Source organism: Macrotis lagotis, chromosome 3, assembly GCF_037893015.1.
Source record: "Macrotis lagotis isolate mMagLag1 chromosome 3, bilby.v1.9.chrom.fasta, whole genome shotgun sequence".
Taxonomy (NCBI): domain Eukaryota; kingdom Metazoa; phylum Chordata; class Mammalia; order Peramelemorphia; family Peramelidae; genus Macrotis; species Macrotis lagotis.
In genome coordinates, this window is record NC_133660.1 from 10,917,850 (window position 1) to 10,945,207 (window position 27,358).

Here is a 27,358-nt window from a genome sequence, read left to right on the forward strand (position 1 = left end):
TACAAAGAAACATCCAAATGGCCACATAAATCCAGATACGATCTCACTTCCTACTTCATTTTTTTTATTTAATTACGCATTTTTGACATAGAAAACAGGACATAAAAAGCTTAGGGACTGCTCATTTGTAACATTTACTGTTTGTAGTAACAAACTTGAGAAATACTTACATTCTTGTTTAAATGTGAAATACTCTGTTAAATGTCTACATTCATGGTTTCCACGAAGTAAAAACAGTGTTTTGGGGTAAAGGATTTTCAAGGCCCATAAATACAGCACACACTGAAAAACAAAACAAATGATCAATCAATACATGTTTTCATTCCATCATAATCTAGATATTTAATGAGTAAATTTATTAGATCTACTGTGTTCTAGAGATTGTACTAGATACTTGAAATATAAAGGCAAAATAATTGCCTCTTCTCTGGATGAATGCTCCCTAGGCTTTCAGATTTTTATTTGTAATTGATTTTTTTGGTCTAGACCTGCCATTTTATTGGTGTAGATCAATGATGTCAAAGTCAAATAGAAAGGGAAGAATCATTAAATGAACATAAGGATTCTTGCATGCCCCATCTTGATTCAGAAAACAATATGTTAACATTATCTGTGTTTGATTGTGTGTTTATTTATTTTGTTAAATGTTTCCAAATCCCCTTGAATCTGTTCCAGAAGTACTGGGGAGTGTTGGGGGGGGGGGCTGAGGGGAAGGGATCTAGTATAGGGAAATCCCCTGGAAGGAAGCTCTCTCTAACAAATACAAATCAGTAATTCAATGGCAACAAGTAATTTTAGAATTTTCTGGAGCACTGAGTTAAATGATTTCCCAAGATCACACAGCTAGTATGTCTCAGAGGCAAGACTTAAAAAGATCTTCTGGGCTCAGGGAACACTATGATGATCCAACTCTGCTTGGATATCTCAATAGCATTCTGGTAACAAAGTGTTCAAGCCAAATGATAAATTTATTAAAACAAAACACAAACATCCAATTTAGAACATCATAATCCGGTCTCAATTTTTGGAGTTCATTTGGAAACATGGAAGAATTTAATGCAATAGTGTCCTGTCTATGATCAATTATCATTTTTAACTTACAAAACATTCATGCATTGATTGGAGACAGTCATTATACAAAACACAATATGACCTCCCCAAAATAAATATAAACGACATATAATTCACACATATATGTATGATTCAATTCTATTACTCTTATAGAGAGGGAGGAATGGTCGAAACAAGCCGTAATTACAGCTGACAATAAAGGGAGGTACATATGTTGAATTAATTTGCTAGTCACTATTCACTGATCTCATTATTTGTGACAAATCTGTATATTAGTCCAAGTATTTTGGTTAACTGCTAGAGTTCCCGTAAATGCTTCTATATGCAAATGAGTTTTTCAACTTAGTGGACTGCACCCTGCTTTTGGTCCAGGCATCCTTCTCATTACTTGCCATGTGTCAAAAGTTGAGTATTTGTGTACATGTTTTAATAATGGCTCTAGTGACGTTTCGCAGAGTTGGAAGATCACATCTCAATATGGATATTTCTAAACTATTATTAATATCAATGAATGGAATTTTTGCATTTCAAAATTTCACGTGTTGCAACTGTAGAGACCCAAACTGGGGTTTGAAATTAAATATGTTTTCCTTTTATATTTAAATCTTAAAATAGCTAAACTTTCCGTTATCTTAAAGAACCCAAATGGGGGGGGGGGATTGGTTTGAAGCAACTCTTCTTCTGAAGTTAACCTTGAAACCTCTCTTCCTACTAAAATCTTGACTGGGGGCTTCTTAAATTTTGTCAAATATTACTAGAGAAATCACTTTCAAAGCACCACATTTTCTTTCTTTGCCATCTGTTGAAAAGGCACAGGCTGGTTAAACATCCTGTTTTGACATTATCATATGCCTTTATCACCTCTAGGCTTAATTACTCTAACACTTTCATAGCTGGTTTCTCAAAAATTTCACATGAAAATACTTTCTACAAATGTTTCTATATTATCCATTTTTTTATTCTGAGTAGACCAATTCGCATAAACTTTTTATTATTATTTTTGTTTCTTTTAATAAGATTATTTAAAATATATAATTTACCCCCAAAATTATTTTGCTTATGACAATCTAAGGATAAAATAACTGTTTTTGAATTTCATTTTCCTTTTTGTCAGTATCAAAAGAAATTAAAAATCACTTCCCAAACATAGTCTAGAATCTCAAATCCAACCAAGATTGCAGTAGTGGTGTGTTAAGTCAGTCCATGGGTGAGAAGAGAATTTAGAGGGAAGATTTGTGCCAGAATTCTTTTCTCGACATCTGATATGAATCTGTTGCCAGTGACAACATTTTTTTTTTTGTGGGCAACTACTTTTCCATTTTGTGTTCTGATACTCCTACATGGTGAAACAAGTGTATAAGAACATCATGGGGATTTTCTTTATTTTGAGGTAAGAATTGAATGGAACTATAATTTGTCCATTTCTAAAATAGTTAGCCTCACTATGAAAGAGTAGGTATGGATGGACTGTAATATTCATGGTCAGAGGTAATATCTATATAGATGAAATCACAGATCCATTGGGGAATAAGAGATTTGAAGTCTCCACCAGTCATGGATACCACAGTCATTACGAAAGGGAAAGGAAAAAAATCATTCAGACAACCAAACAACAGATTTGTCTAATACTTTGTCTCAATTGGCTGTGAATCTAAGAATTAGCGAATGATTTTTTTTTTCTTGGAGAGAGTTTGAAGGGCATTAGGATGGACCCATAAACTCCCCCTTTTTTTCCCTTTTTAGCAAGAATCACATCCAGACAAACCGATTCTAACTTTAAAACTGGCTCTCTTCATTCCCAAATAAAGGTATATGACGTGTATGAGTTATTAGGTGTATTAAATTGAACATATTAAAAATTAATTTCCTATGTACAATTAATTTTATTCTATTTATTTTTATTTAAATGTTTTAATACATATTAAATATTTAAGTATTTTAAAATATTGATTAAAAGTTTTTTCATCCTATTCATATGTGCTAATTGTATAGTTGCCTATTGATTTTGAGCACGCACACTCTAAAGTAGTTTTAAAAAGGATGTAGCTTTATGTGGAAGAAAAGTAGGAAGGGATAATGAAAGGGAGAAAGAGAAGCTGGGATTCAATGTCTATCATCCTGGGCTATGCCTATCTTTCATCAAATCTCCCTCAAAACTCTATAAGCACTGGTCTGTTCCAACCACACACCTCTTCAGAGTTATTGCCTCTGGGTTAGCTCTTATTCCTGCAGACTCTCTAAACTTACACACATCATTGTGCAAGAAATAATAATGCTAACATTTACATAGTGCTTGGAGATTAAAAAAAGCAATTCTCTCACTTTACAATCCCTATTCCAAAAAAAAAGGAGGAAACTCAGACACTGGGGAAAAGAAGTCAAATTTTAACCCAGGCCTTCCTGAGTTCAGGTTTATTAGGTCATTCAATCCTTCCATTGCAATACCTAGTAGCCCTACTTAAACTGAAGATAACCCTCACCCCACCTCCTGGGTTGGAACTCAGGTTCAGTTCAAACGTGGAAAGGCTGAGGTTCATCATCACTTCTCTTTGTCCAAACTTTTACTGGCAGCAAGAGGAGCTTCCCCAGACCTTCCAACTCTCCTCTAGTAGTTGCAACTGGGAGAAACTATAGCCAAATATGACAAACTTGGCCATTTTCCTCTCCTGGAGTTTCTTTCCATCTCTCTCTCTCTCTCTCTCTCTCTCTCTCTCTCTCTCTCTCTCTATTTTTGCAAAGCAATAGGGTTAAGTGACTCAGCCAAGGTGACATGGCTAAGTAAGTATTAAGTGTCTGAGGCCGCATTTGAACTCAGTTCCTCCTGACTCCAGGGCCAGTACTCTATCCACTGCGCCACTTTAGCTGCCCCTACCATCTCTTCTCACATCTTCCCTTCCAGCCAAGACGAAGTGAAATTGCCTCTTTTAAGACTTAGCCCCACTAAGACTCAAAGAATTCCATTCCAGTCAACAGAAGTTTTATTCCCAACTTTAAATAGTCTTGGAAGAGGGGATAACATAAGGCAATATGGGCTATGATAGGATTATGAAGTTAGAGCTAGACTTTATTTATCCCAATTCTTTTATTTGCAGACAAGGAAAATGAAGTTCAGAGAATTTTTGTCCCAAGTCACAAAAGCAGTAAGTGGTAGAAATGAGTTTTGAACCCAGGGCTTGTGACTTGAAATCTAGTTCTGTTAAGGAATGAAAGGATATGCTTATATTGATATGATAGAAGATAATATTATAACTCTCAATGCTATGAGGACTAAAGGAAATGTAACTTGTTGTTTCATCACTAGAAATGCCAGTTGGTAAAAGAAAAACAGAATGGGGAAAAGCCAGTTTTGGATTCTGAGGGATATTTCCTCTTTTGGGGAACATGGATAAAATCCAGTGAAAATAGAATAACAGAATTTTATTGACAACTAGCCCAGCTAGTTTGTGCCTGTATCCCAGGCATCACCTTATCTTCCCACATTATGTTTTGTGCCCATCTGTCTGATGTTCTACTGCAGAACCACAGAACATCTCTTGATGAGGCTTCTACATCATACCCGAATCCAGTCTATGTGACTTCATAACTAATAAATAAAACAATCTCCCTGATTAAACATGGATGAAGCTTCTAGCTTAGTTTATATCCCTGAGAGCCTGGATCTGGCTAGAGCCTGCAATGGGTTACTAAAGTATCAGCTTACTCTTAAGCCAGAGGCAATTTAGTGACAGATAGGATGAGAGTCAGTGAACTCCATTTGAAAATTTAAGCAGTCATGGAGTATCTCTTGGTAGAAATACTTCTATTTACATTTTTGAACCTAGCCATAATCTATACCCAAGCTCAAATGGATTAGGACACCTTTTAAAGTTAATGCTATTGCTGCAACTATCACACATATTTACTCTAATGAACAAACCTTCCTAGTGTATTCCAGATAATTCTCCAAAGAATGAGTCCTGACCTTGGCTAAAAATCAAAGTCTAAGGAATCTAGGGTTCATTGTCAAAACATTCCCTCATTTATTATACCACTGTCCACAAATGACTCCTGCTCAAAATAAAAAAGATGAGACAGAATCTATAAGGGTTATTTTCTATGACCATGAAACTCGGTACTGAATTTCGAGGACAATTCCATTCAAATTGAATCATAACTGTTTCTCTTCAATCCTAGGTAGAGCCAATTTGAAAAACTGAAAGTAACCTCAGGAGACTTCTGAGATTTGAGTATGAATAAAAACATTGTCAAGTCTCCCTGTACTTGTCCAATTTACCTGTGAGAATATAAAGGTTGAGGGCAGCAACTTACTAATTCATTTAGGACAAAAACTTCTGATAAGCTTTCTTATCATTGTAAATAGTAATATATGTATATAATATATATATATATATCTGTGTATAAACACATATATGAGTGAGAGAGAGGCAGAGAGAATCAGAGACAGAGAGAGAGGGAGACAGAGAGAGAGAGAGAGAGAGACAGAGAGACAGAGAGACAGAGAGAGACAGGAGACAGAGACAGAGGAGGGAGGGAGAGACAGAGAGAGAGGGAGGGAGGAAAGAGGGAGGGAGGGAGAGGGAGAGAGAGAGAGAGATCAACAGAAGAGTTGGTCACAACTGGGTTGTGCTACTAATATTAACATGTGAGGGTGGTGTTAACAGGACTATTTAAGGAGAAGGAAGTGCTGCTGGCAAATAACCCATCTAGCTAATTTAGATTCTTTAGACTGTTTAGGATGTTCATACAGAATAAGAATAGACTCAGAAAAGTCTCCTAGTACTGGAAATAAGATGTTGAACGCGATGCTTGCAGGTTGCATGTGACCCAAACCTAATTAAAATATAATTGGGAAATAGTTAATGTAATACATAAGAATATGATAAAATCACAGAGGGATCCTTATGTACAGTTAATGCTTCTCCCAAGTGGGGTTGCATCCATAGGTCTTCTTAAATGTGCTGATAATCAGCAGACTGGAAGAAAATCCGGTTTCTCAAAGTTGATAGTTCTTTGACAGTGGGTGTTGTGGTGTTTTTTTTTAAATATGATTTTTTTAGGTTTTTTGCAAGGGAAATGGGGTTAAGTGGCTTGCCCAAGGCCACACAGCTAGGCAATTATTGTCTGAGACCGGATTTGAACCCAGGTCCTCCTGACTCCAAGGCCGGTGCTTTATTCACTACACCACCTAGCCGCCCTGTTGTGTTTTTATTATCATTCTTTGCATTCCCATAGTCTACAATTGAGCTTAGTATATAACAGGTTCTTAAGAAATGCTTGCTGATTAAATGTGTCCCTTACTCAGTTTTTGGTTTTTTTGTTTTTCTCTGTGGCAAGGCTCACTTCATTCTTTCCTAGCTGGCTTGGGATTAGTTTCTAGAAAGGGAAAGTGAAGTCTGGATAATTAGGATATGATCCTGAGGGTGTACTTCAGAGTTCAGATAATCTATTACTTTGCTTTTCAGATGAATAAACTGAGGCCCAGAATGATAAAATAATTTCCCCAGATTCAAATAACTAGTAGTGACAGAATTAGAGTTGAAAGGTGAATCTCATCCAGGTCTTTTCCTATTTCCTACACTTGTGTACTATCCTTAACGCTTCATTTAAAATCCATATAGTGTTTTTTTTTTAAATGTGGAAATTTGTTATGCTTCACTATGCATATTTCTTTTTTTTTTTTTTTTACTTTTAGCAAGGCAATGAACTGAAGTGACTTGCCCAAGGTCACAAAGCAAAGTAATTATTAAGGGTCTGAGGTCAGATCTGAACTCATGTCCTCCTGACTCCAGGACCCATGCTCTAGCCACTGTACCAACTAACTGCCCCCATATTTCTCACCAGGGTTCTCTTTTTTTTTTTCGATTGGGAGAAGTGAGAAAAGAATAAAATTTTTTTAAATAATTAAATCTGAAAAACTCTTTTATAAATATTTATTTCATTTTCAAATCAAAGCTTTGCATGCTTGACCTCCCTGTCTCATCAAAAATATCCTGAAAAATCTCATGGAATCATAGAACGACTTACATTCCTGAAGTAGGTACTTTGTGTCCCATTTCTTTGTATTACTCCAACACCACAGCTCCTTGCACAACACTTTGTATGAAGTAGCAGTTTAACAAATTGCTTAACTGAGTGAATAGAATAATATTCTTTTAGTTTTTTCTTTTACAATTATTCATTTGTGCAAAGTAGCTGTTTAAGAAATTGCTTAACTGAATGGAGTAATATTCCTTTAGTTTTTTTTTTCTTTTACAATTATTCATTTCTTATTAGTACCCTAATGGGCTAGTTAAGAAAGATGTGGCCTTCTAGGGAGATTTTGTGAAGATTTTGTAAAAAATATAAAAAAGATAATGTAGTAAAAATATGATACTGTTATAAAATTAATTTTCACTCCCAATGAAGAATAGCTCTTTTAAAAAAATTAATATCCTATGGTAGAACCTACATAAAGATAAGTAATAATCTTAAATAAACTGGCTTTAAAAATGCCTTCTATTTAAATGATTTTAGATAAAGTATTCCCTTACACATTATTATTCAATCAAGGAAGGTGATTAGGTAGGGATCTGTTTCCAAAGGTAGTTAAAATGTTTTGCTTTAATGAATTTTTCAAAGCCCTTTAGTTCAGTGCTATCAAACTCAAATAGAAAGAGATCTTGCCCTGCATGTTGACTTAGAAAACTATAAATTTACATTTTCTATAATGTACTGCATCTTAATTTATTTTGTTAAACAATTCCCAATTATATTTTTATCTGGTTTTGTTCCACTGGTGGGTTATGTTGGCAGTTTGTTTTCTGGATATCAGTTTGTTACCCCTGTTCATTAACATGTACCCCTTGAGGACAGAAATACACCAACTGTAAATACACACACACACACACACACACACACACACACACACACACACCCCTGTATTCTAAGTGTATTAAGATGGCTTATTGACTTCCAATTTTCAAGGTACACACTTTAGGGTTTATAATTATTTTACAAAAATGGTCAATCAAGAGCTAAAACAACTCTCAGATACCATCTTATCCAATACTTTCATTTTACAGTTGAACTAAGGCTCAATATTACACACTGAGTAAGTAAGCATCAAAATAGAACTTAAAGCAAGGTGCTAACTCCAGAGTCAGGGCTCTTTCCAGTATTGTGTTATCTCATTTAATAGTTCTTGTGTACTACTACATACTTAGGACCTGAATGGAGGAGGTAAAGTATCCACTGAAGCTTGTCTTTCCTGCTGAATGAAAACTAAAGGGCAAAAACTGAGAGATTTTATGAGTGAATACCACTCATGAGTGAGCTCCTCCATTTCACTGACAAGGACATTGCCACAGGAACCTTCTTTAATAGATACCTTTTGCCTCATTTTATAAACATACATATATAGATTCACTAATACATAGGACTTAAACCAATATTTACTAACAGAATATTGATACAAACTTTAAAGATGGTCATTGCAAAAATATATTGCAAAAATTACTTTAGTAATTATATTATTCTAGTTTATTATTTTATTATATATTATACATTCACAAAAAATTTATCAATATTACATTAACATAACATTACAGTTTTATTAAGGCTTCCTATAGTATGTTAAAGCAATAATAGAAAAAAACCTAACTTACTTTGAAGCAAAATATCGTTTAAGCAAATTTGAGAATGTATTTGTAGCAAAGGAGGAATATCTACCGACCATTTTTTAATGTGCTTTTACATTAGGAAGTGTTTGAGGTGGAAATCTACCAAGCTCTATCAAGATAGATCTCCTTTCTCAGAAAATTTTTAGGAAGAATGACAAGTGTAAGAAAAGTCTCTGAAAAGGTCTCATTTCAAGATGAAGTGATTGGCAGGTGAGGATCTCTCCACTATAGATACTGCTGTCCCTTCCCTTCCCTGGACATCCAAGGAACAAAGATAACTGGAACTTACTTCAATACTGAAGTACCCTCTGTCCACATAATCCCCCAAGAAGAGGTATCGTGTGTTGGCTGGAGAGCCTCCCACTTCAAAGAGCTTCATCAAGTCAAAGAATTGTCCATGGATGTCCCCACAAACTGAAAGAGATAAATACAACTATTAATGTCCATTTATTCACATAAAGACTAGCATATTTTACATATGAACTTTTTTTGAAACCAGAAGCATATAATGTCAAAAAGAACTATTGGATATACAAGTTAACTCAAATTCATGATGAAACAAACTAGGGAGAATGAAGAGTTCAGAACATTCAATGTTCCTGACAAACTAGGCTCCTTAATGTTCTGCATATGCTCTCCTTCCTGGTCTCCACATCACTGACCACATTGTCTGCCCCTCATTCCTAGAATTCAAGGCCACCTTCCCTCTGCCCTTTAGAATCTAGTTCTTTTCAAAACTGAGCTCATGTCATATTCCTGCCTTTTCTAACTTCTAGCTGCCTAGTGTCAACCTGACGAGTCCCACTTCTGGACTCCCTCAGTCTTCCCCAGGCAAGCTTTGGAGACAAGGGAGACAAGGGAGACAAGTACTCCATCAAGATCTCCAAGGGCTCCATTTATTTACCAAAACACCAGTGCTTAAATACCTTTTCAGTTTCTAATCCACTCCCACTCCAGTGGCACTTAGTATGACTCTTGTGTTCAAGGACACCAGGTGAAGATAATTTACAATGCTCCAAACACAACAGTTCCTAACACCAACCACTTCTGGTCCCCGATTACTATGTATTTACATTGCATATAATACACATTTACTCATACATGCACATTTTTTAATATCATGGAATATAACTTCATTGAGAGAAGACTGATTTCTTTCTCTTTATATCATCACCATCTAGTACAATGTCAGGGCACACAACAGGATTTTAATGAACACTTAATGATTGATGAATAAAATAATTAAAAACAGAAGCGATATGCAATTACTAATAAATTTTACCCTAAGCAAATAATTAATTTGTATATATACATGTCCAGGGTTTCGCACTGTGATTTATACATGTGATAACTTCTCTAGAAAAAGTTTTTGATTTAAGAGCATACAGTACTAACATAAATATCAAATTATATGATTCAATTCAATTAAATTCAACCACTCTTCATGCAACCCTTACAATAATTCCTAGCTATAGAAAGAAAAAAAAAAGGAAATTATTCTTGGCCTCAAGGAATTCATTGACAATGTGTTAATTAATTTTCAAAATGCATGAAATTACATCTTTCAGTTATAAATGTATGTAATAGATAAGAATCTTTCTAATAGCATGCTTAAAAAAAAAGACCTCATATTCTACTTGGAAGAAACAATGTGTTTAGAAGTAAATGAATACAGAATGTGTATTAAGGCACTCAAAGTCATTTCAAGAGAGAACATGTCCTTAGAAGGGAAACAATTAGTAAAGCTTTCCTATGAGGAAAGCTGAGCTTTGAAGGAAGCTCGGAATTTGAAGAGGCAAAAGTGAGGAGGAAATGTATTCCATGTAGAAGATCACTTTGACAAGGAGATTGCAACAGGAATCTTCTGATGCCTTTGGGAGCAATTTTTGCTCCACCTCCAAGCTGTCCAATCAGGGAGCAGAAGTAAATGAGGATCCTGATGAAGTGTGAGCATGAAAGCTGATGAAATATCCCTGATGAGGAGTTGCAGGGTGATTAGATAAGGAGGGGGATGATGATGGTGGTGGCGGTGGAATCAAACCAAGCAGTGAAGCTAGTGGGAAATGAGTGCATGAGAAGGAAGAATATGAAATGAGCTTGAAAAGGTAGATGATGGCTAGGTTGCAGAAAGATTTAAATATGAGGCTAAGGAATTTATATTTTATTCAACAGGAAAGAATTTTTAGCAGAAGGTTGTCATAGTCAGAGGTGTGTTTTCAGAGTATTATTTTGGCATCTGCAAGGCAGAGAGATTGTAAAGGAGAGGGATTGGAAGGAGGCAGGCCAAATTGGGGGTTATTGCAGTAGTTCAGTTATGAAATCATGAGAGCCTGGACTAGATCATGTAGAGGATTTGTGAGTGGGGGAATCAGAATGGATTTAAGAAATTTATGGAAATAGGTTAACAAGACTTGGCAATTTTTTGGTTGGGAAGAGAATGTAATTGTTTAAAAGAAAAGGCTAGAAAATGCTTCTTCAGATCTTGAAGGCAATATGAGAGAATTTATTCATGCCCTTGGATTATAGTCACGTGAATGTATTCTGACCTTTCATTGCACCTCTGACACAACTAGCATTCAGTTTCTTGGAATAAGGAAGCACAAGAGGCGATGCAAATAAATCATCAAATGTGCTGTGTTTCCAAGTCTCAAAGTTATCAGTGCAAAGCCTGGGGAACCATGTTGAAGGGAGTCTTTAATTTTTTTTAGCATGCTATTGAAATATTTTTATCTATTACATACATTTATAAATGAAAGATGAAATTTCATGCATTCTGAAGGCTAATTAATAAATCCTATGTATCTCATTAAAAAAATCAAGACTGAATGATAGGTAAATTTTAACAACAGGAAACATATAGGCATCATTGCACATAATAATTTTTCATAGTAAGTTATTAATAGATTGTAAACAAATTCTACTTATTATCATAGCAATAATAATGGAAGCAACTTATCTTTAATGCCACCACTATGATGTTAATAATTATAATATTTTGTTATTATTGCCATGATGTTAGGTAGAATTTATTTATAATGTATTAATATATAATATATTAATACATTGACATTACTATAATAATGCAATATGTGAATAAGGTAATTAATTACTACATTGTTACACTCTTCATTTAATCATAATAACTTGTTTTTCTATACTCTTTGAGGTTACAAAATTTCTTTATTTGCCTTATCCCAACTGATCAATCACTCAATTATAACACTGTTTCTATGGAATTGAATGCTCCCCCCAATCAAGCATTAAATTTTCAAGAAATCTAATGAAATTAAGGATATACTTATAGGGACATAGATGCATTGAGTTTTTTGATCTTTGATATCACCCACTACCAAGAAGCAGCTAGATATATCAATGGATAAAGTTCTGAGTCTAGGATTAGGAGGGCCTGAATTCAAATTTGCCCTCAAGACACTTAATAGCTGTTTCCCTGAGAAAACCTCTGTTTGTCTTAATTCAATGAAAGAGGAAATGGCAAACAAGTTTGTTATCTTTATCAGGAAAACACGACACACTATCACAAAGAGCCAAATGCTACTAAACAACTTATTTTTATGTCATTTCACTGATACTACAGAAAAATTCTTTTTGTTTTAAAATTATATATTTCACTCAAGCAGTTATGGTAAAAGTGGTTTGACTGGCCAACATGCTTTAAAAACCTTACTCCATCGATTCTTCCTAAATTCTAAAACAAAAGGGAGAGAGAGAGAGAGAGAGAGAGAGAGAGAGAGAGAGAGAGAGACAGACAGACAGAGAGACAGAGAGACAGAGAGAGAGACAGAGAGCACTTGAGAGCTAATTTTGTTTTTCTTTCAGTCCTTGCTTTGTAAGGAGTTGCAAGCCATGCCGAAGTGTCCCCTCTAGCATTTCCTTACCCACTTCCTTCCCTTTTCTTCGGTCCAAGCTGAAGTTAACTTTAAAATTAATTGGTCCTTCACAGACTGCTTTTATATTTCAATGTGCGGCACACTTATTCTATAAATGTCCAAGGCTAAAAAAACATTGAAAATCTCTTTTATTCTGTGAAATATGAGTTCAGGATTTAGGCCATTTACACCCCTAACACACAATTATGGCTTGGTCATGCCAGGGCAACACAATTATAATCAATTAAGAGACTCTAAACAATGTAAACATTAATCACATCTTACTGTCCTTTGTCCCAGCATGAAGGAATGTTATGGTCCATTCTGGGAAAATGGAAAATTAAGGCTTTCTTCTTTAGTCTATAATAACTCTGTGATCAGAAATAATCTCTGTGATTTGCAGGCATGCTGCAATTAACAAAACAGCTTGATGATGTAAAAGAAACAAGAAACATAAATGGAAAACAAGATCCTGAATCTCTTGGGACACTATTTCCTATGATATGATTCAATTTTAACTTGGGAATATCTCACTATAATTCGAGATAACCAAACTTTCTCAACAGTACTTCTAAAGTAAGTTTTTCTATGCTACAACTCTGAACTGAGACAAAATGCATTACTTAAAAGTTATTAAAAAAATTATAGTCCCAAGTCAAAAAACTCTTCAAAGGCCCAAACCAGAGCAAAATGATTCCAAACATATTCAAATGAAGGAAGAATTCTTTGCTAGTTATTAATTTCTAGTAGTCACTGCTATTTCGATAATAACTTTTATTATTTTTAACTATTTTTATTAGCCGAATCACTTCAATATCACTATGGAATATATTTATATGTGTGTATAAATATTAATATATGCATATATAGAATATATGTGGAATACACAATAGGTATACATGAATGCATATTCCACAATAAAATAATACATGTAAATTTCTAACAAGATTATGCCATAAATTGATAACTGGGGCAAAACAAAATCAATTAATAACCTCTAAAAATGTAAAAATTAATCAATTTATTGTCCTTCATTCCAGGATGATAAGATATGGTCCATATTGTGAGAAAATAGAAAATTATATCTTCTTCCCAATGTGGACATAATTTTCTATTTTCTCACAACCAGGACCTATTATAATTGTTACTCTAATATAATAATATGGTATAGATATAGTTATATAAAACATATATAATACTCTTAACACATACATCACATAGCTATATAAATATATTGGAGAAGAAAAGAGATGATATATACATGTAGATGTATACTTATATGTATATGCATGTATATATAAAATAGATGGTATATGCAGGGACATTTATATATTATAGTTTCTTATATAGCTATAATTTTGATTCTGGAATCCATTCTGACATATTTAAGGCACTGCTGTCAACTTAGGGATAAACATCATAAAAATCATTCATTCAATGAATATTTGAGTGCCTATCATGGACTCTGCACAGTTTCAGTTTCTAATGAATGATATAAAATAACTAGAGAAAACTGTCTTACCATCCATTAAGTTTGGGAAAGAGAAGACTGACACCTGCATATATAATGCTGTATAGTAGGAAATGATGAAATGGGTGGTATAGGGAATAAGCTCTGTAACCCTTCAAAGGAGAAGGAGATCAACTCATTCTCTTAGTAAATAGGTAATGAGAGCTTCTGATATGCAAGGTAAGTTTCCTGTCCTTCTGAAGATTATGGCAGACAGAGGTGAAGTATACAAAGTGAGGGCTGTAGTAGTCCATAAAACAAATTTTAAGATTCTGTGGGACCTCAACTTGGTCTCATATGGCTTAGATAAATGGAGAAGAGAAGGGAAGGTATTCCTGGTAGTGGGGAGTAGGATAAGTAAAGGAATATAAGTGAAAATTATCAAGGTATATATAGGGGACAGTAATAACTACCTGTTTGAATGAGAAGGTAGAGACAGAAAAGGTTAAATAATCATTATAGGACAAGATGATTATCTATTACCCCTTATGTGATCTGTGGCTTTAATTCTTTGGGAACTGTGAAATTCCTTTATTCATGGACATATTATGTCTTATAGCATCTTACAGCATCCCTTGAAGAATACTGATGGTGAAAAAAGACAGATTGTTTCAAGGAGAAGCTCAGAGACACTCCATACTGAATAATGTCCTAAATATAATATAATCAGTTCTCCTCATTGTTCAATTTTAGACCCAGTTCATTGTATTAAGGTCTTAAAATAAGAGGGTTTTTTTTTCACTCTCTTAAAGTCTCTTCTACATATTCCTGGGTACTGAATAGAACTGTTAAAATACAATTCTATGTTGAGTATTTTTGGCACTAAGAAAGATAATTCTCTTACTGGAATTCTTAAATCATTTATGCTGATAATTTTTATGTTCATTGGTCACAAGAGCTGGTTTGTATAACATTCTTGGTCTTTCTCTCTGAGACCCATCATCTCACATACAAACACACACACACACACACACACACACAAACATGTAAGTAAAGCATCAGTACTAGGGACAGCAACTGGACTTATTTATTCCTTAGTATGTCAAATTCCTGGAAATCTCAGGTGAGGGGGAACCCTTCTACTGATGCAGGTAGTAACTTCTCTGAAATTTATCGGCTTAGAGTCTGACACAGAAGACTAAGAAATAGAATGGTATTCTCAAAGAGTCACACTGAAAATTTATGTTACAAGTGGGACTTATACCATGTTATTCCTAGACCTGATATAACCGCACACACATTATAGTCATGGAATTAAGACAGCGACCACCTCCAATGAAAATGGCTAAAATAAGCGTCTCTCCTTTCTTCCCCATTTCTCTCTTTTATTGTATATATATATATATATATATATATATATATATATATATATACATATATATATGTATATATATATATGAAAATTAACATAATAACAATGAAGACTTCTTAATACATATTTTAAAACCCTCAAATATTTCTGTAATTTCATTGAGTAGGTTGATTTTACAATGCTGCAAATCTCAATTTATCTATGTTTATCGATGATGTGAGAACATTGTCCTTATTTTCCACGAAGTTCAACTGATGGGTTAAATAAATTTGCTGGAAGTCTTTATCCTCTTAACATTAAAAGGGTGACAATGTAATATTCTAATATCCTACGAATCTTGAACTTGCTCTTCAACAAGTATCTACATTATAAGTGGAAAATGTAGGTCTTTATAGGAATCATTTGTGGAGCATGCCTACGTGAGAACCATTTGGTTATTTACACGTTAAATGCATAATCTTGGAATGTGCTGCAAATCTTATGCCTGTTATAAAGTTGTCAACACTTTTGTCATTGTGCTCTATATTCTTTGGAACTTGACCCCTCTCTTACTATGTAGTAGGGTCCCTCTCATTGGAGATGAATATTCATTTCTCAGGGATCTTATAAAAGAAATTCCAGTTTTCTAGTTAGTCTTCTAAGATCCCTCCCAATAGAATCTCAGAGAAATAGTCTCTAAGAAACCTTAAAGGTTATCTAATAGAATTTGTCCCTCAATAAATAGTAACCTCAGCAAATGGCTCTTCAACCTGCTTAAAAGTGACCTTCATTTATCTTTTTGTTGTTGTTTATAATTTTGTTTTTGGTTCATGGATGTGGACCAGAAAAAGTTGAACTGCCATATGTTCTAGCTGTTATTAGAGGGAGAAAAAAAATGTGGGCAGGGGCAGAATTCTGGAAGTCATACTATAATCCCTCTGAAATTTACATTCTCTGAACAAGAAAACCAATGAGGTAAAGAAAAATGTACTTTGTCAATAATGCCCGAAAGAGACAACTGGAAAATCAGGTAAATCTCCATTTTAAAAAATCATATCAACTTTTGACTATTAAAACACATATTTATCTTTCCTTTTTTGAGTTCATGAAGGTAAAGTGGGTATATCAATGCACATCAATTGGGAAAGAAAGGCATATTGTGAATTTTTTTCTCACTCATCAATCTTTCAATATACAGTGTGTTCCAAAAGTCCTAGTGTGGTTTGAAGCAGGGGCCACTAGGTCCCTCAGGGCATAGAGTTCCGGTTTTGAAGTTGGAAAGACTTGAGTTCACATTTAATCTCACACTTACTCCCCCCATTACCTTGGGCAAGTCACTTTGTTTGCCTCAGTTCCCTCATCTGTAAAATGATCTGGAGGCAAAAAAAATGGAAAACCATTCTAGTATCTTTGTCAAGAAAAATCCAGTGAAGTCACAGTCAGACATGACTGAAATAACTGAACAACTGAGTTTGAAGCTATAAATACTTGAAATTGCCTTAAGATTTTTTGAATATCCTGTTTATAAAACTCTCAAGAACAACCTCACCTTGAACTCCCAATTAAACCATTCCAGGTTTAACTATTATGTTCATCAGAATTCTCTCAAAGCTACAGCTCATAAATGCCTAATGTTTCATAATTTACAGTATGCCAGATCACACATAACAATGGTAGTTTGATTAAAAGTAATGTAATCGCCAGTCCCTAATAAACTTGAACTTTCTTATAATAAATACATACATACAAAGTGAGAGGAGTGTAGCTCTAAGGGAATTATATGCAGAATATGAAAAACATTTAGATATCCACATGTGAAATAAAGTATAGTCAAAAGGTCTGGCCAAGGTACAAGTGGAGGGTCAGCGAATGTCTCTGATGATACAAAGCTGCTGTTGTCTTCTGTGTATGTCATTTGGTTGTTCTCTGTTGGACTTGTCCCTCCCTTATCCCCCTCCCCATTTAGCCATTTACTTCTTTCGATTCCCTATCAAAAAACTAATTTTGATACTGTTGTTGGTTGTTTAAGATAGTTTCAGGATTACCTGTTGGACTCTGAGACATTTTCTAGGAATGTTATAATTACTGTTCTTAAACTATTTTTTTAGCCTTCTTCACCATTTACTGGTGGTCGTGCAAATGGGAAGAAAGATCTCTTCTAGCAACTGTTTTTTTCCTAGATTTTGTGCGGTCCTCATCAGATAGGTACTCCTCCAGGGCCTCCTGCAACTCAGTCTTTCATATCCTGGATTAATCTCTCTGACCTTGAGAATCTAGCTAATGTCATCTAAAAAATCAGTGGATAGAATCCAAAGTCTGAAGTCAGGAGGACCTGAGTTCAAAACCAGCCTCAGACACTTATTACCTGTAATAATTCCAGACAAATCAGTTAACTTCTTTGCCTCAGCTTCCTCAGCCATAAAATGAGGAAATTAGCACCTACTTCATGGACTTTTTAAATGAGCCCTGAGCAGTGGCTAGCACATTAGTTGCTTTACGCTTATTTTCTTCCCATGAAAAGTTCACGATGAAAATGGTAGACATTAAATTAGCAAACTATGCAATTTTCTATATGCTGAATAAAGGAGCCCTATAGGTTACTTTAAAAAATTCTTTACTGAGAATTATGTCACTAATTTTTGCTTTATTTTAGGATACATCAGAATCTCACTTTCGATAATTAGCTTTGATGGTATCGACTTGAATTTACTCTATGGCAAATATATATATACACTAAAAGGGAAACCGAGATGGAATTCTCCTAGCAATTATCTGTGGGACATCACACATAAAGAGATACATAAGTAAGAAAAACATGTCTCCAGGTTTATCAAGATCATGGCCCTTGTCAGATTAATATGAATGTATGTGAATATGCTGAAAAAGATCACTAAGTCACTAACAGTCCTTTCCATACATCATTTATATTTGCAAAGAGAGTCTTGTACTTTGAGTCAGCTGTAGCTATTTTCAGAGCATATTTGAATGTGTAGTTCTGAATCCTACCTCTGGCAGCTGCTTCAAATCTGGGCATATATAAATTTCATGATGAGTTTTCTTTTTTTTTCTGTGAAAGGTAACTTTGGTTTTTTTCAGTTTTTCTATCCTAGGATAATTGTTACTTTTCTCTGCATCATAATTTTTTGTGTGCCTGTACTGGCACTCCCTCGCCAACCACTCCTCAAGATGCTGCTTCTCCTGTGATAAATCTTCCTGGAACTAGGGAAATACTTCTCCTTACTGTTATTTGTCAGAATACAGATACTGATGGTCTTGATGGAGCATTTTTCCTTAGGGACACACACACGAGTCTGCCAAGTTAGTCACTTAAGCCTCTTGGCAATTTCAGGAACTTGAAGACAAATGACTGATTGTAAGTCAACACCTGATAGATTCTCTGAAGCAGCGGTGGTATTCTAAATTTCAGTGCTCCTGGAAGCTTTTCTGAGCAAAATACCCTTCATCGAGAAGCTGTGTGTCACTTAGTGTGAAGATTCCAGGACCTGATATGGGCTGTCAATATATCTTTCTTTCTCTGTCTCTGTCTCTCTCTCCCTCTCTCTTTGTCTCTCTCTGTCTCTCTGTCACACATACATACACACACACACACACCCCGACTGTTTCCCCCCCTTTTTTTCTCTGCTATCAGGAAGGATATTCATTCTAATGTTAGCACCTAGTCACTGAGAATTTGCAGATTATATATGGAAATGACTACAATGTCATGAGAACAAATTTATTCCATTTGCTTTTCTACATTTTAACAGTGTTTCCCTTTCTGCTAAGACTCCCTGACTCCACCAATAACTAAAATAAAGCTAGTTTACAGTCATTTTAATTTGTAATTATCCACAGATCCATTTGAACTAAAATAAAGATAAGAGATTTACATAAGGTAATAAATAAGCAGTTATAGATTATTTGGGCAGATAATTACATGAATAAAGGATGGTCAGACATTAAGAATAAAGATGCACGAAGAATGATTAGTCATGGGGAGGTGGGAGGGAAAGGAGCAGGTAGAAAAATGTGGAACTCAAAAGCCAACAAAAAATGAATGTTGAAAACTCTGCATGCAATTGGAAAAAAAAACAAATAACATCAAAATAAAAATAAGAATCAATAAAACTACATTTTAGGGTTGCATTGTTTGGTACCATGGATTAGGTGGATATGAATTCACTGACTTAGCTATTTATTTGTTTATAAATTCCAATGGTTCCCTATAACCTTGAGAATCAAATATAATCTCATGCATTTGGCATTCAAAGCTCTTCACAAATTGACACCAATTTGCCTTTCTATTCTAACATTCCCCTTGTTATACTTGCTGGCCTAGTAAAGTAGATTTCTGATTGTTCTTTGCACATGATATTCTCCCTAGTTCTCTTGCCTAAAGTGTCCCATCTTTACTCAAGCCTCTTAGAAGCTTTATTGTCCATTAAGACTCTGTACACCAATTCTGTTTTTTTTTTTAGGGTTTTTTTGCAAGGCAATGGGGTTAATGGCTCGCCCAGGGCCACACAGCTAGGTAATTAAGTATCTGAGACCGGATTTGAACTCAGGTACTCCTGACTCCAAGGCCTGTGCTCTATCCACTGCGCCACCTAGCTGCCCCTGTACACCAATTCTTGATCACCCTCTGCTTCCTCCATCTTTCAGGGACCTCCCCACTCCAATTCAGTTGTCTGTGGTTTGGGTGCATTTCAAACATACCTCACACAGTAAGCTTGCCCAGAAGATTAAGCTTCTTTTGCAACCTTTTGGTTTGGGGAGCTGCCTCACCTTTTGAGGTCTGCCCTCTTCTTCTTTGCTCCCCAGTGGGAACTGCAACCCACTAAAACGGCAACAGGTAAAAATCAACTGGGATTTTTTCCCTCCTCTTTGATTCTTCTGATCATTTATTTTTAGTGGCTCAGTTCCTCTTATTGGGCCCTGGAGCTCTTGCTGTTATAAGTGAGGAAGCCAAAAACAAAATTTCAAAATTAAATGAATGTCTCTATGTTCACTTGTACTTAAGCTTTACCACTGGCAAACTTTGGCAAAGGTTTTGGCTAGATGAGTAGGGTTCAATTAGAGATTTTAATAGCCAGGAAGATAAGGTCAAAAAGACTGTTGTATATTTTAGTCAATCAGTGAACCATGGGGCAGCTAGGTGGCGCAGTGAATAGAGCACCGGCCCTGGAGTCAGGAGGTCCTGAGTTCAAATCCGAACTCAAGACACTTAATAATTACCTAGTTGTGTGGCCTTGGGCGAGCCACTTAACCCCATTTGCCTTGCAAAAACTTAAAAAAAAATCAGTGAAGCAGAATTTATTAGGCAACTACTGTTTTCCAGGCTGAACTACGCTGAACATTGGAAATTCAAAGGAAGATTAAAAACAGAATAGTTTCTGTCTCAAGGAGCTCATAGTCTTGTGGAAGAGACAACATGCAAACAGGTAAATATATACACAAAGAAAATTTTCAGGATGAATCAGAGGTAGTCTTAAAGGGAAGACCCTAAGATTTCTTCCAGAAGATGAGACCTGAGGGAAGCCAGGGAAGCTATGACATTGAGAGATGATCAAGGAGATCATTCCATTGGGAGAAGGGTGGGGAATCTGTGAAAAGGAGAGCAAAGAGACCAGTGTCCTTGGACTGCAAAGTATGTAGAAGGGAGTAACATACAAACAAGGGAGGCAGGGGTCAGATTATGAATAGTTTTAAAAGCCAGAGTGTTTTATGTTTGACTTTGGAGATAATAGGGAGCAATTATACTTGTTACTAGAGGAGTGATGTTATTAGATTTTACATTTTAGGTCAATTTGAATATCAGTATAGAATAGAGTACAGAATGAAGTAGAGGGGGAGAGAACTGAAACAGGGAGAATGATGGGCGGGTTATTGTAACAGTGAGGTGATGAAGGTTTGTACCAGGGTGATTTCACTGTCAGAGAGGACAAGGAGAGAGAGAATGAATGAAAATCAGTTCTTTGAAAGGTTTGTATTTTTAAGTATAACACCCCCTCTGGAACACTTCTCAAACTTTCAATTGAGCACATGGATAGGATTACAGAGGGTACCTACTATTCTTGGGTACTACAAGTGGGCATCTTGTGCAAATCTATTCCTATTATAGTAATTCATAATGGTGTGCTTCCCATTAGAAGTCAGATAGTATTCACAATTAAGTTTTAGCCAAGGTTTTTACTAATATGATACAGTAAAGTAAGAGTCATAAAATATCACCCTCCCCCATAAATCTGTTGCACTCTCTTGAGAATTACTGTCATTTACTACTACTACTACTATTGCTGCTGCTGCTGCTGCTGCTGCTGCTGCTGCTGCTACTACTACTACTACTACTACTACTACTACTACTACTGCTTCTCCTGTTGTCTGCATCAGTGGAAAAATTTGACACAAATTGAAGAGCACAATGACAGTGAGGTATACATATGTGAACTCATGCAGTCAAAACAATTCCCAAAGTCTTTTTTCTTTTAGTACAGTCCTCACAAAGGATTGTATTTTCTGTGCTCTGAGGCTTACTCCAGGTTTACTTCCAGGATCTGCTTGTCTCAACTGCTCTAACTTGATTAACCTGGTTAACTCTCTGGAGTCCATGGCTGGCCCTCTTTTTTGTTGCCCGACACTTTGATCATGGTGCTTCTTCCCTTCAATGGTTTCATCTATTTGTGTGTGTTGGCAGTATGTGTCTTTAGCTGCATTTCCTACTGTTTGAGCATTCCACTTCACAAACAACCTGGTCGATAATGGTGAAAGAGGAGGAGGGCAAGCAGAAGAAGGGGATGTCCTTTTTTTACCTCTGCTCTGTAAACACTTCTAGTAAGGGTTCCTGCTCTGCTCTGCTTGAACAATTCAACTGTCTAAAATTTAAATATTTAAATATTTGCAAAATTACACATAATTTCCCCTTCCAATTATGTTGTTTTCTTTAATTTCATCAGAAAAAAATATATTCACTATTCTTGAAAGAATTACTAGATGTTAAAACCACGTTAACACTCACTTGCTCCTTCAATATCAACTCTTTACTTTCTATAACTAAGTTACCTATAGGTGATTGGACAAATGGCTGGCTATCTTACATGATCAAAGTTTAGTTGTTAATTTAAAAAAACAGATAGTTTTTTACTTTGTTGTTTGATAACATCCTAAAAATTAAGTATTTGATAGATTTTCTTCTTAAAAAATAAAATTTCCAGGGGCACCTAGGTGGTGCAGTGGATAGAGCACCAGCCCTGGAGTCCGGATGACCTGAGTTTAAATCCTGCCTCAAGCACTTAATAATGGCCTGTGGGACCTTGGGCAAGTCACTTAACCCCATTGCCTAAAATAAATTTAAAAAAATAAAATGTCCTTGGTGCATATAATAATTAAACAAACTGTACCACTTGTGAAAAGTCTCTTGCAATTATTGATCTAATTCAGCTAAACTTCTGAAAATTCTTAATAATCTAAATTAATTTTTTCAGTCACCTTTCATTTTTTTTCTCCTCCAGCTTATTTTTTCCCTATAATAGCTACATTTTGAGAAGGTAATGCTAGGTTTCACTTCCCACATTAGAAAAAATAATCTTGTTTATTCGTTGGCTTTCCAATGCTCTCTTTATGCGAACTTTTTAGTTTGCAAGTTTTGAAAATTATACTAAGTATGATCATATTTGTATGTCTAGGTAGTGACATTTCCCCCTGCTGATATCTAGGATTAAATAAAGAAGCAATACTATTGTTAAGTTCAAGTCCTAGTGGAAATGTTAGTAGTTCATTAGCTGGGCATGCAAACCTCTGAAACCAGGATTATAATGTGAAGTTCGAATTTTATTGTTATGTTTGCATCTATTCTCAAAAATATGAAAATTCTGTATAAAAATAAGTTCAAATCATAGAAAACCTTAAAATTATCAAAAGTGAGCACATTGTATAAAAAACGAGCTCATATATGATAGTATTAGTTTCAGTGAAATTAGAATCAAACAATGGAGGCTAATTTACCAAACAAGGTCATGGATTATAGATGGAGAATGGTTTAGGAAGTCATTTCTCTTTCATTCTTCCTGGGGAAGCCCATGGAAGCAGCTACCATAAAGAGATGGTAGAAACACTGCTGTCCTTAGACTACTCGAGAGGTACAACTAAGTCATTTAAAAAAAAACCCCAAAATTCATCTAACATCATTCATTCCAATATATCAGGATGAACAATAACTTACCATGAAACACTGACAACAGAACACCAACATTCAAGATCTGTAGGTACAGTTTTGATCATGGGGAAAAAGGAAGATGCAAATAAATACTAGCCAGGAAATTCAGGAAATATCTGTTGTGTAAGAAATTTTACTATGTAGAGATGACATCCAATATTTTCATCATTGTAGACATAGCAAATGAGGTGACCACTGGCATAACTAATTCAAACACCAGACTAAGGAGTAATGAAGATAAATAAGTTGTGCATTTAAAAAAATTAATTTTAAATTAATTATTGGGGGAGAAATCTCTAGAACATACAAGACTGTCTGAGTCTGGAAATGTTTTTAAATATATAAAATAAAATGTAATACATACAGTTACAAGGGAAATCAACTGTATTATAGTAAAGATATCAAAATGTTTTAAAATAAAGGTCAAGGTCCCAGATTAAGAACTCCCTAATATCAACAATAATTTCAAATGGAGGTTCTGACTAATTTAAAAAGAAAAAAATCATTGGAAAGAATGTTTTTCACTATTATAGGTAAATTGCTGAGGAAATGTTTAAAACTAAGTCATTAAAAAATGTTGCAAAATATTGAGAATTTCTTCAACCCTATCCTGAGCAAATCAATTAAAATCTATCTGTCCAAATCAATTAAAGTTTTCAAAGCTTCCTAAATCTCAATCTATTAAGCCAAATCTGCTACTATTCTCTCCAAGGCAAAAGTACTGTCAACACAATGGCTGTGCCAAGATGATATCAAAACAATTTAATTAAAATCAGCAAGCATTTATTAACTACATGATATGTGGCCAGCCCCTGTGGTGGGTATTGGAAATACAGAGACAAAAATAAATATTCCCTGTCCTCAAGAATCTTACATTGTATCAGGGGAAATAGCATGGATTTGGAGAAGACAATGTAAAATAAACAATATAAAGAGAGTTGGGAGATGGCAGGGTAGAAGGGAAAAAAACCCAATAATTCCTAGAAAAATCAAGCGAGATCTTAAGGAAAGAGAAGCTGTTTCCCAAGTTTAATTGTTTTGAATGGAAAAAGGGAATCCAAGAAGTGAAGTTTATCATTCCTGGCAAAATCTAGATAGATGATAGACAGACAGACAGACAGATAGATAGACAGATAAGAAATAGAGATTAGATAGATATAGATCTCTATCTATAGCAAATAGAAAGTAATAGGGAGGGAGAGATCTCCAACAATGCAATGAATCAGGAAAAGTCTTGAGAAGGTGGCCGAGCCTTTGAGCTTTGAGAGGAGACAGGGATTAAAGAGACTATGGTAAAGAGGAAGAACATTTCAGATATGGAGAGCCACCCAGAAATGGGAAGGAAGAAAAAGAAACATTAATTAAATGCCTTCTATATGCTACGGACTTTACCAATATTTCATTTGATTTCACAACAACCCAGAGAGACAAGTCCTATTATTATTCCCATTTTATGCTTGAGGTGCCCTAGGATCACCCAGCTAATAAGTGTCTGAGGTCACATTTGAACTCAAGTCTATCCACACTCTGTGGTCTATCCAATGTGCCACCTTACATGAAAATGTGACAAACATCTCCTAAGTTCTCTGCCACAGAGAACTTATTTTTGCCTAAAATGCAATCAAATTATGATATTGGGTTAATCTGGGAGACACAGGTCTGACGTCTCAACATTTCTCCACAAATCCAACATATAAGGTATCACCCATAGCTTTGACACATGCTGGGAACTATTTTGTGCCACTGTGATAAATGCAGGGATAGAAGAAACTGTGCCCAAATAAATCATTGCTGAATACCCTTTCCATTCTGGTGTTCATATTCATTAATTCTTAGAAGATCTAGGGTCGTCTCATGCTGTTCCAGTCCTAAAGCAATACCATAGGCTAATCAGCTTAGAAAAAATTAGCTATTAACTGGGGCTAAAGTAGACAAAGACAGTCATATGGAGGCCTCTGGACTTGAGAGAGACACTCAACGTTTGGTAGAATTTAGAAAACCCAAGGAGAGAAGGCTTTCATTTCACTTTGAACAAATGTGAAAGCTTTGTTATAAGGAAGTAGGTATGATTAAAAGATTAGAATAGTTAGAGTGGGGTTCATAAAAGCTACTGAAATGGTATATTACAGAACTCTGTTTATTTTATAGGTATGAGTGATTTTATCTGTCAAATGAAGAAATTCTATTTAAAAAGGTAGCAAAAAAGGAAATAGCTTAGTCCACTGTGGAGCTTTTATTTGCATTCGATTTCCTGAGGTTAAAATAAAGGATGCTACAACTATAAGGTGGAATGGGAGAAGAGGGAGATTGGTCAAAGGGCAGTGAGATAGAGCATGGAAATATATTATGCTCTGGCTGCCACTCTAAATCTGTGATCCTGAGATCACCTATGCTCTATGCAGAGAGACTATCCAACAAAATTCTGATCCGTTAAAATCTCAGTCTAGAGGAAATTGCACTGAATTGGATAGGCTTGCAGAGGTTATTATTGTTATTATTTTGGCTTAGACCTATGTGTGGAGAGCACCCAGTGAGAAAATACTCCCTACCAATGAAGATTCACAATTATTCTGCATATTACAAGGTTAAGATTTGCCAAGGGTCACACGGCAGGTGCCAGACACAGGAGCTCAGATCTCCTTGACTCCGGCTACTTCTCTATCAATGAAGACAATCACTCATTTCCCAAAGTAGATGTGATCCAGTAAAACTGAATGAAAAATACTTGGAAATAGTTTGGGAAGGATGCCTGGCTCCAGTGAAAAGGGTATTTGTGTAGTAAAGCAAATGACAGTTATGGGAGCGGTAAGATAGAAGAAAGACTAATAGATCAGACTTTAAGGATAGCAGATCTTTCAGAGTTCAGATAGAACACAGCAAAGTACTATTCTTCAACTGATTAGCCATGATTTACCATGGCTTATGAACTACATATATATACATATATATATATATATATATATATATATATATATATATATATATAGTATATTTGTCTTTACAAATGCACACCATGCTTTGGAAAAGTGCTAGTGTTATAGGATAGAGTGTGCACAGGCATATAACAAAATTAATTAAAGGAGTTCCCCACAAAATATGCAAACTTTCTGACATCTGGAATGTATACAGAAGGATCATAAGAAAGGACATACTAATTAATGCAGGTGTGAGAAATATATAACAGCTACAAATGTGCTCACGGTAACTCACAATTCATTAGTAATCACATTTTCAACTTTAGCGTAATTTTGGCCAATTAAAATTATAAACATTTGCCATATGTTTGACTACAAACAGAATTGCCAATCAGCTCTTTTCCTTTGCCTAGAAAAATGCAAAATTTCAAAGGTTCTTTTCTTTCATCAGTTGCTAGGCTTGGTCATTACAGAAGTAATCAGTGCATCTGAGATTTGAACCCAAACCTCAATCATGTTGACTTGAAAGAATTCAGTTAAGAGTTAGAAATACAAAAGAAGGCAGAAGTGGTCTCTGCCATCAAAGAAAGACTAATAGATCAGATGTTAAGGATCAAAAGCAGATCTTTTGGGGGAGGTAACCTTTAAATAAATTGGTACATATAAGACACATAGAGAGCAGATGGAAGACAGTGTTGGAGAAAATATTTCTAGCTCCGAGGAAGACTGGAAAGGGGCCCCATGCAGTAGGTGGGATTTGAGTTGAGTCTTGAAGGAATTCAGAGATTCTAAAAAGTAAAGGGCAGGAGGGATT

The 27,358-nt window shown here is 35.2% G+C and overlaps 1 protein-coding gene across 1 annotated transcript in view; it reads right to left on the bottom strand.

Annotated features, from left to right (window-relative positions):
• The window catches only part of PPP3CA (protein phosphatase 3 catalytic subunit alpha), a 353,655-nt gene that overhangs the window by 81,814 nt on the left and 244,483 nt on the right, over positions 1-27,358 (bottom strand). Inside the window, 2 exon segments of the mRNA XM_074228106.1 lie at positions 171-282; positions 9,019-9,143. Coding sequence (XP_074084207.1) covers positions 171-282; positions 9,019-9,143 — 237 coding nt within the window.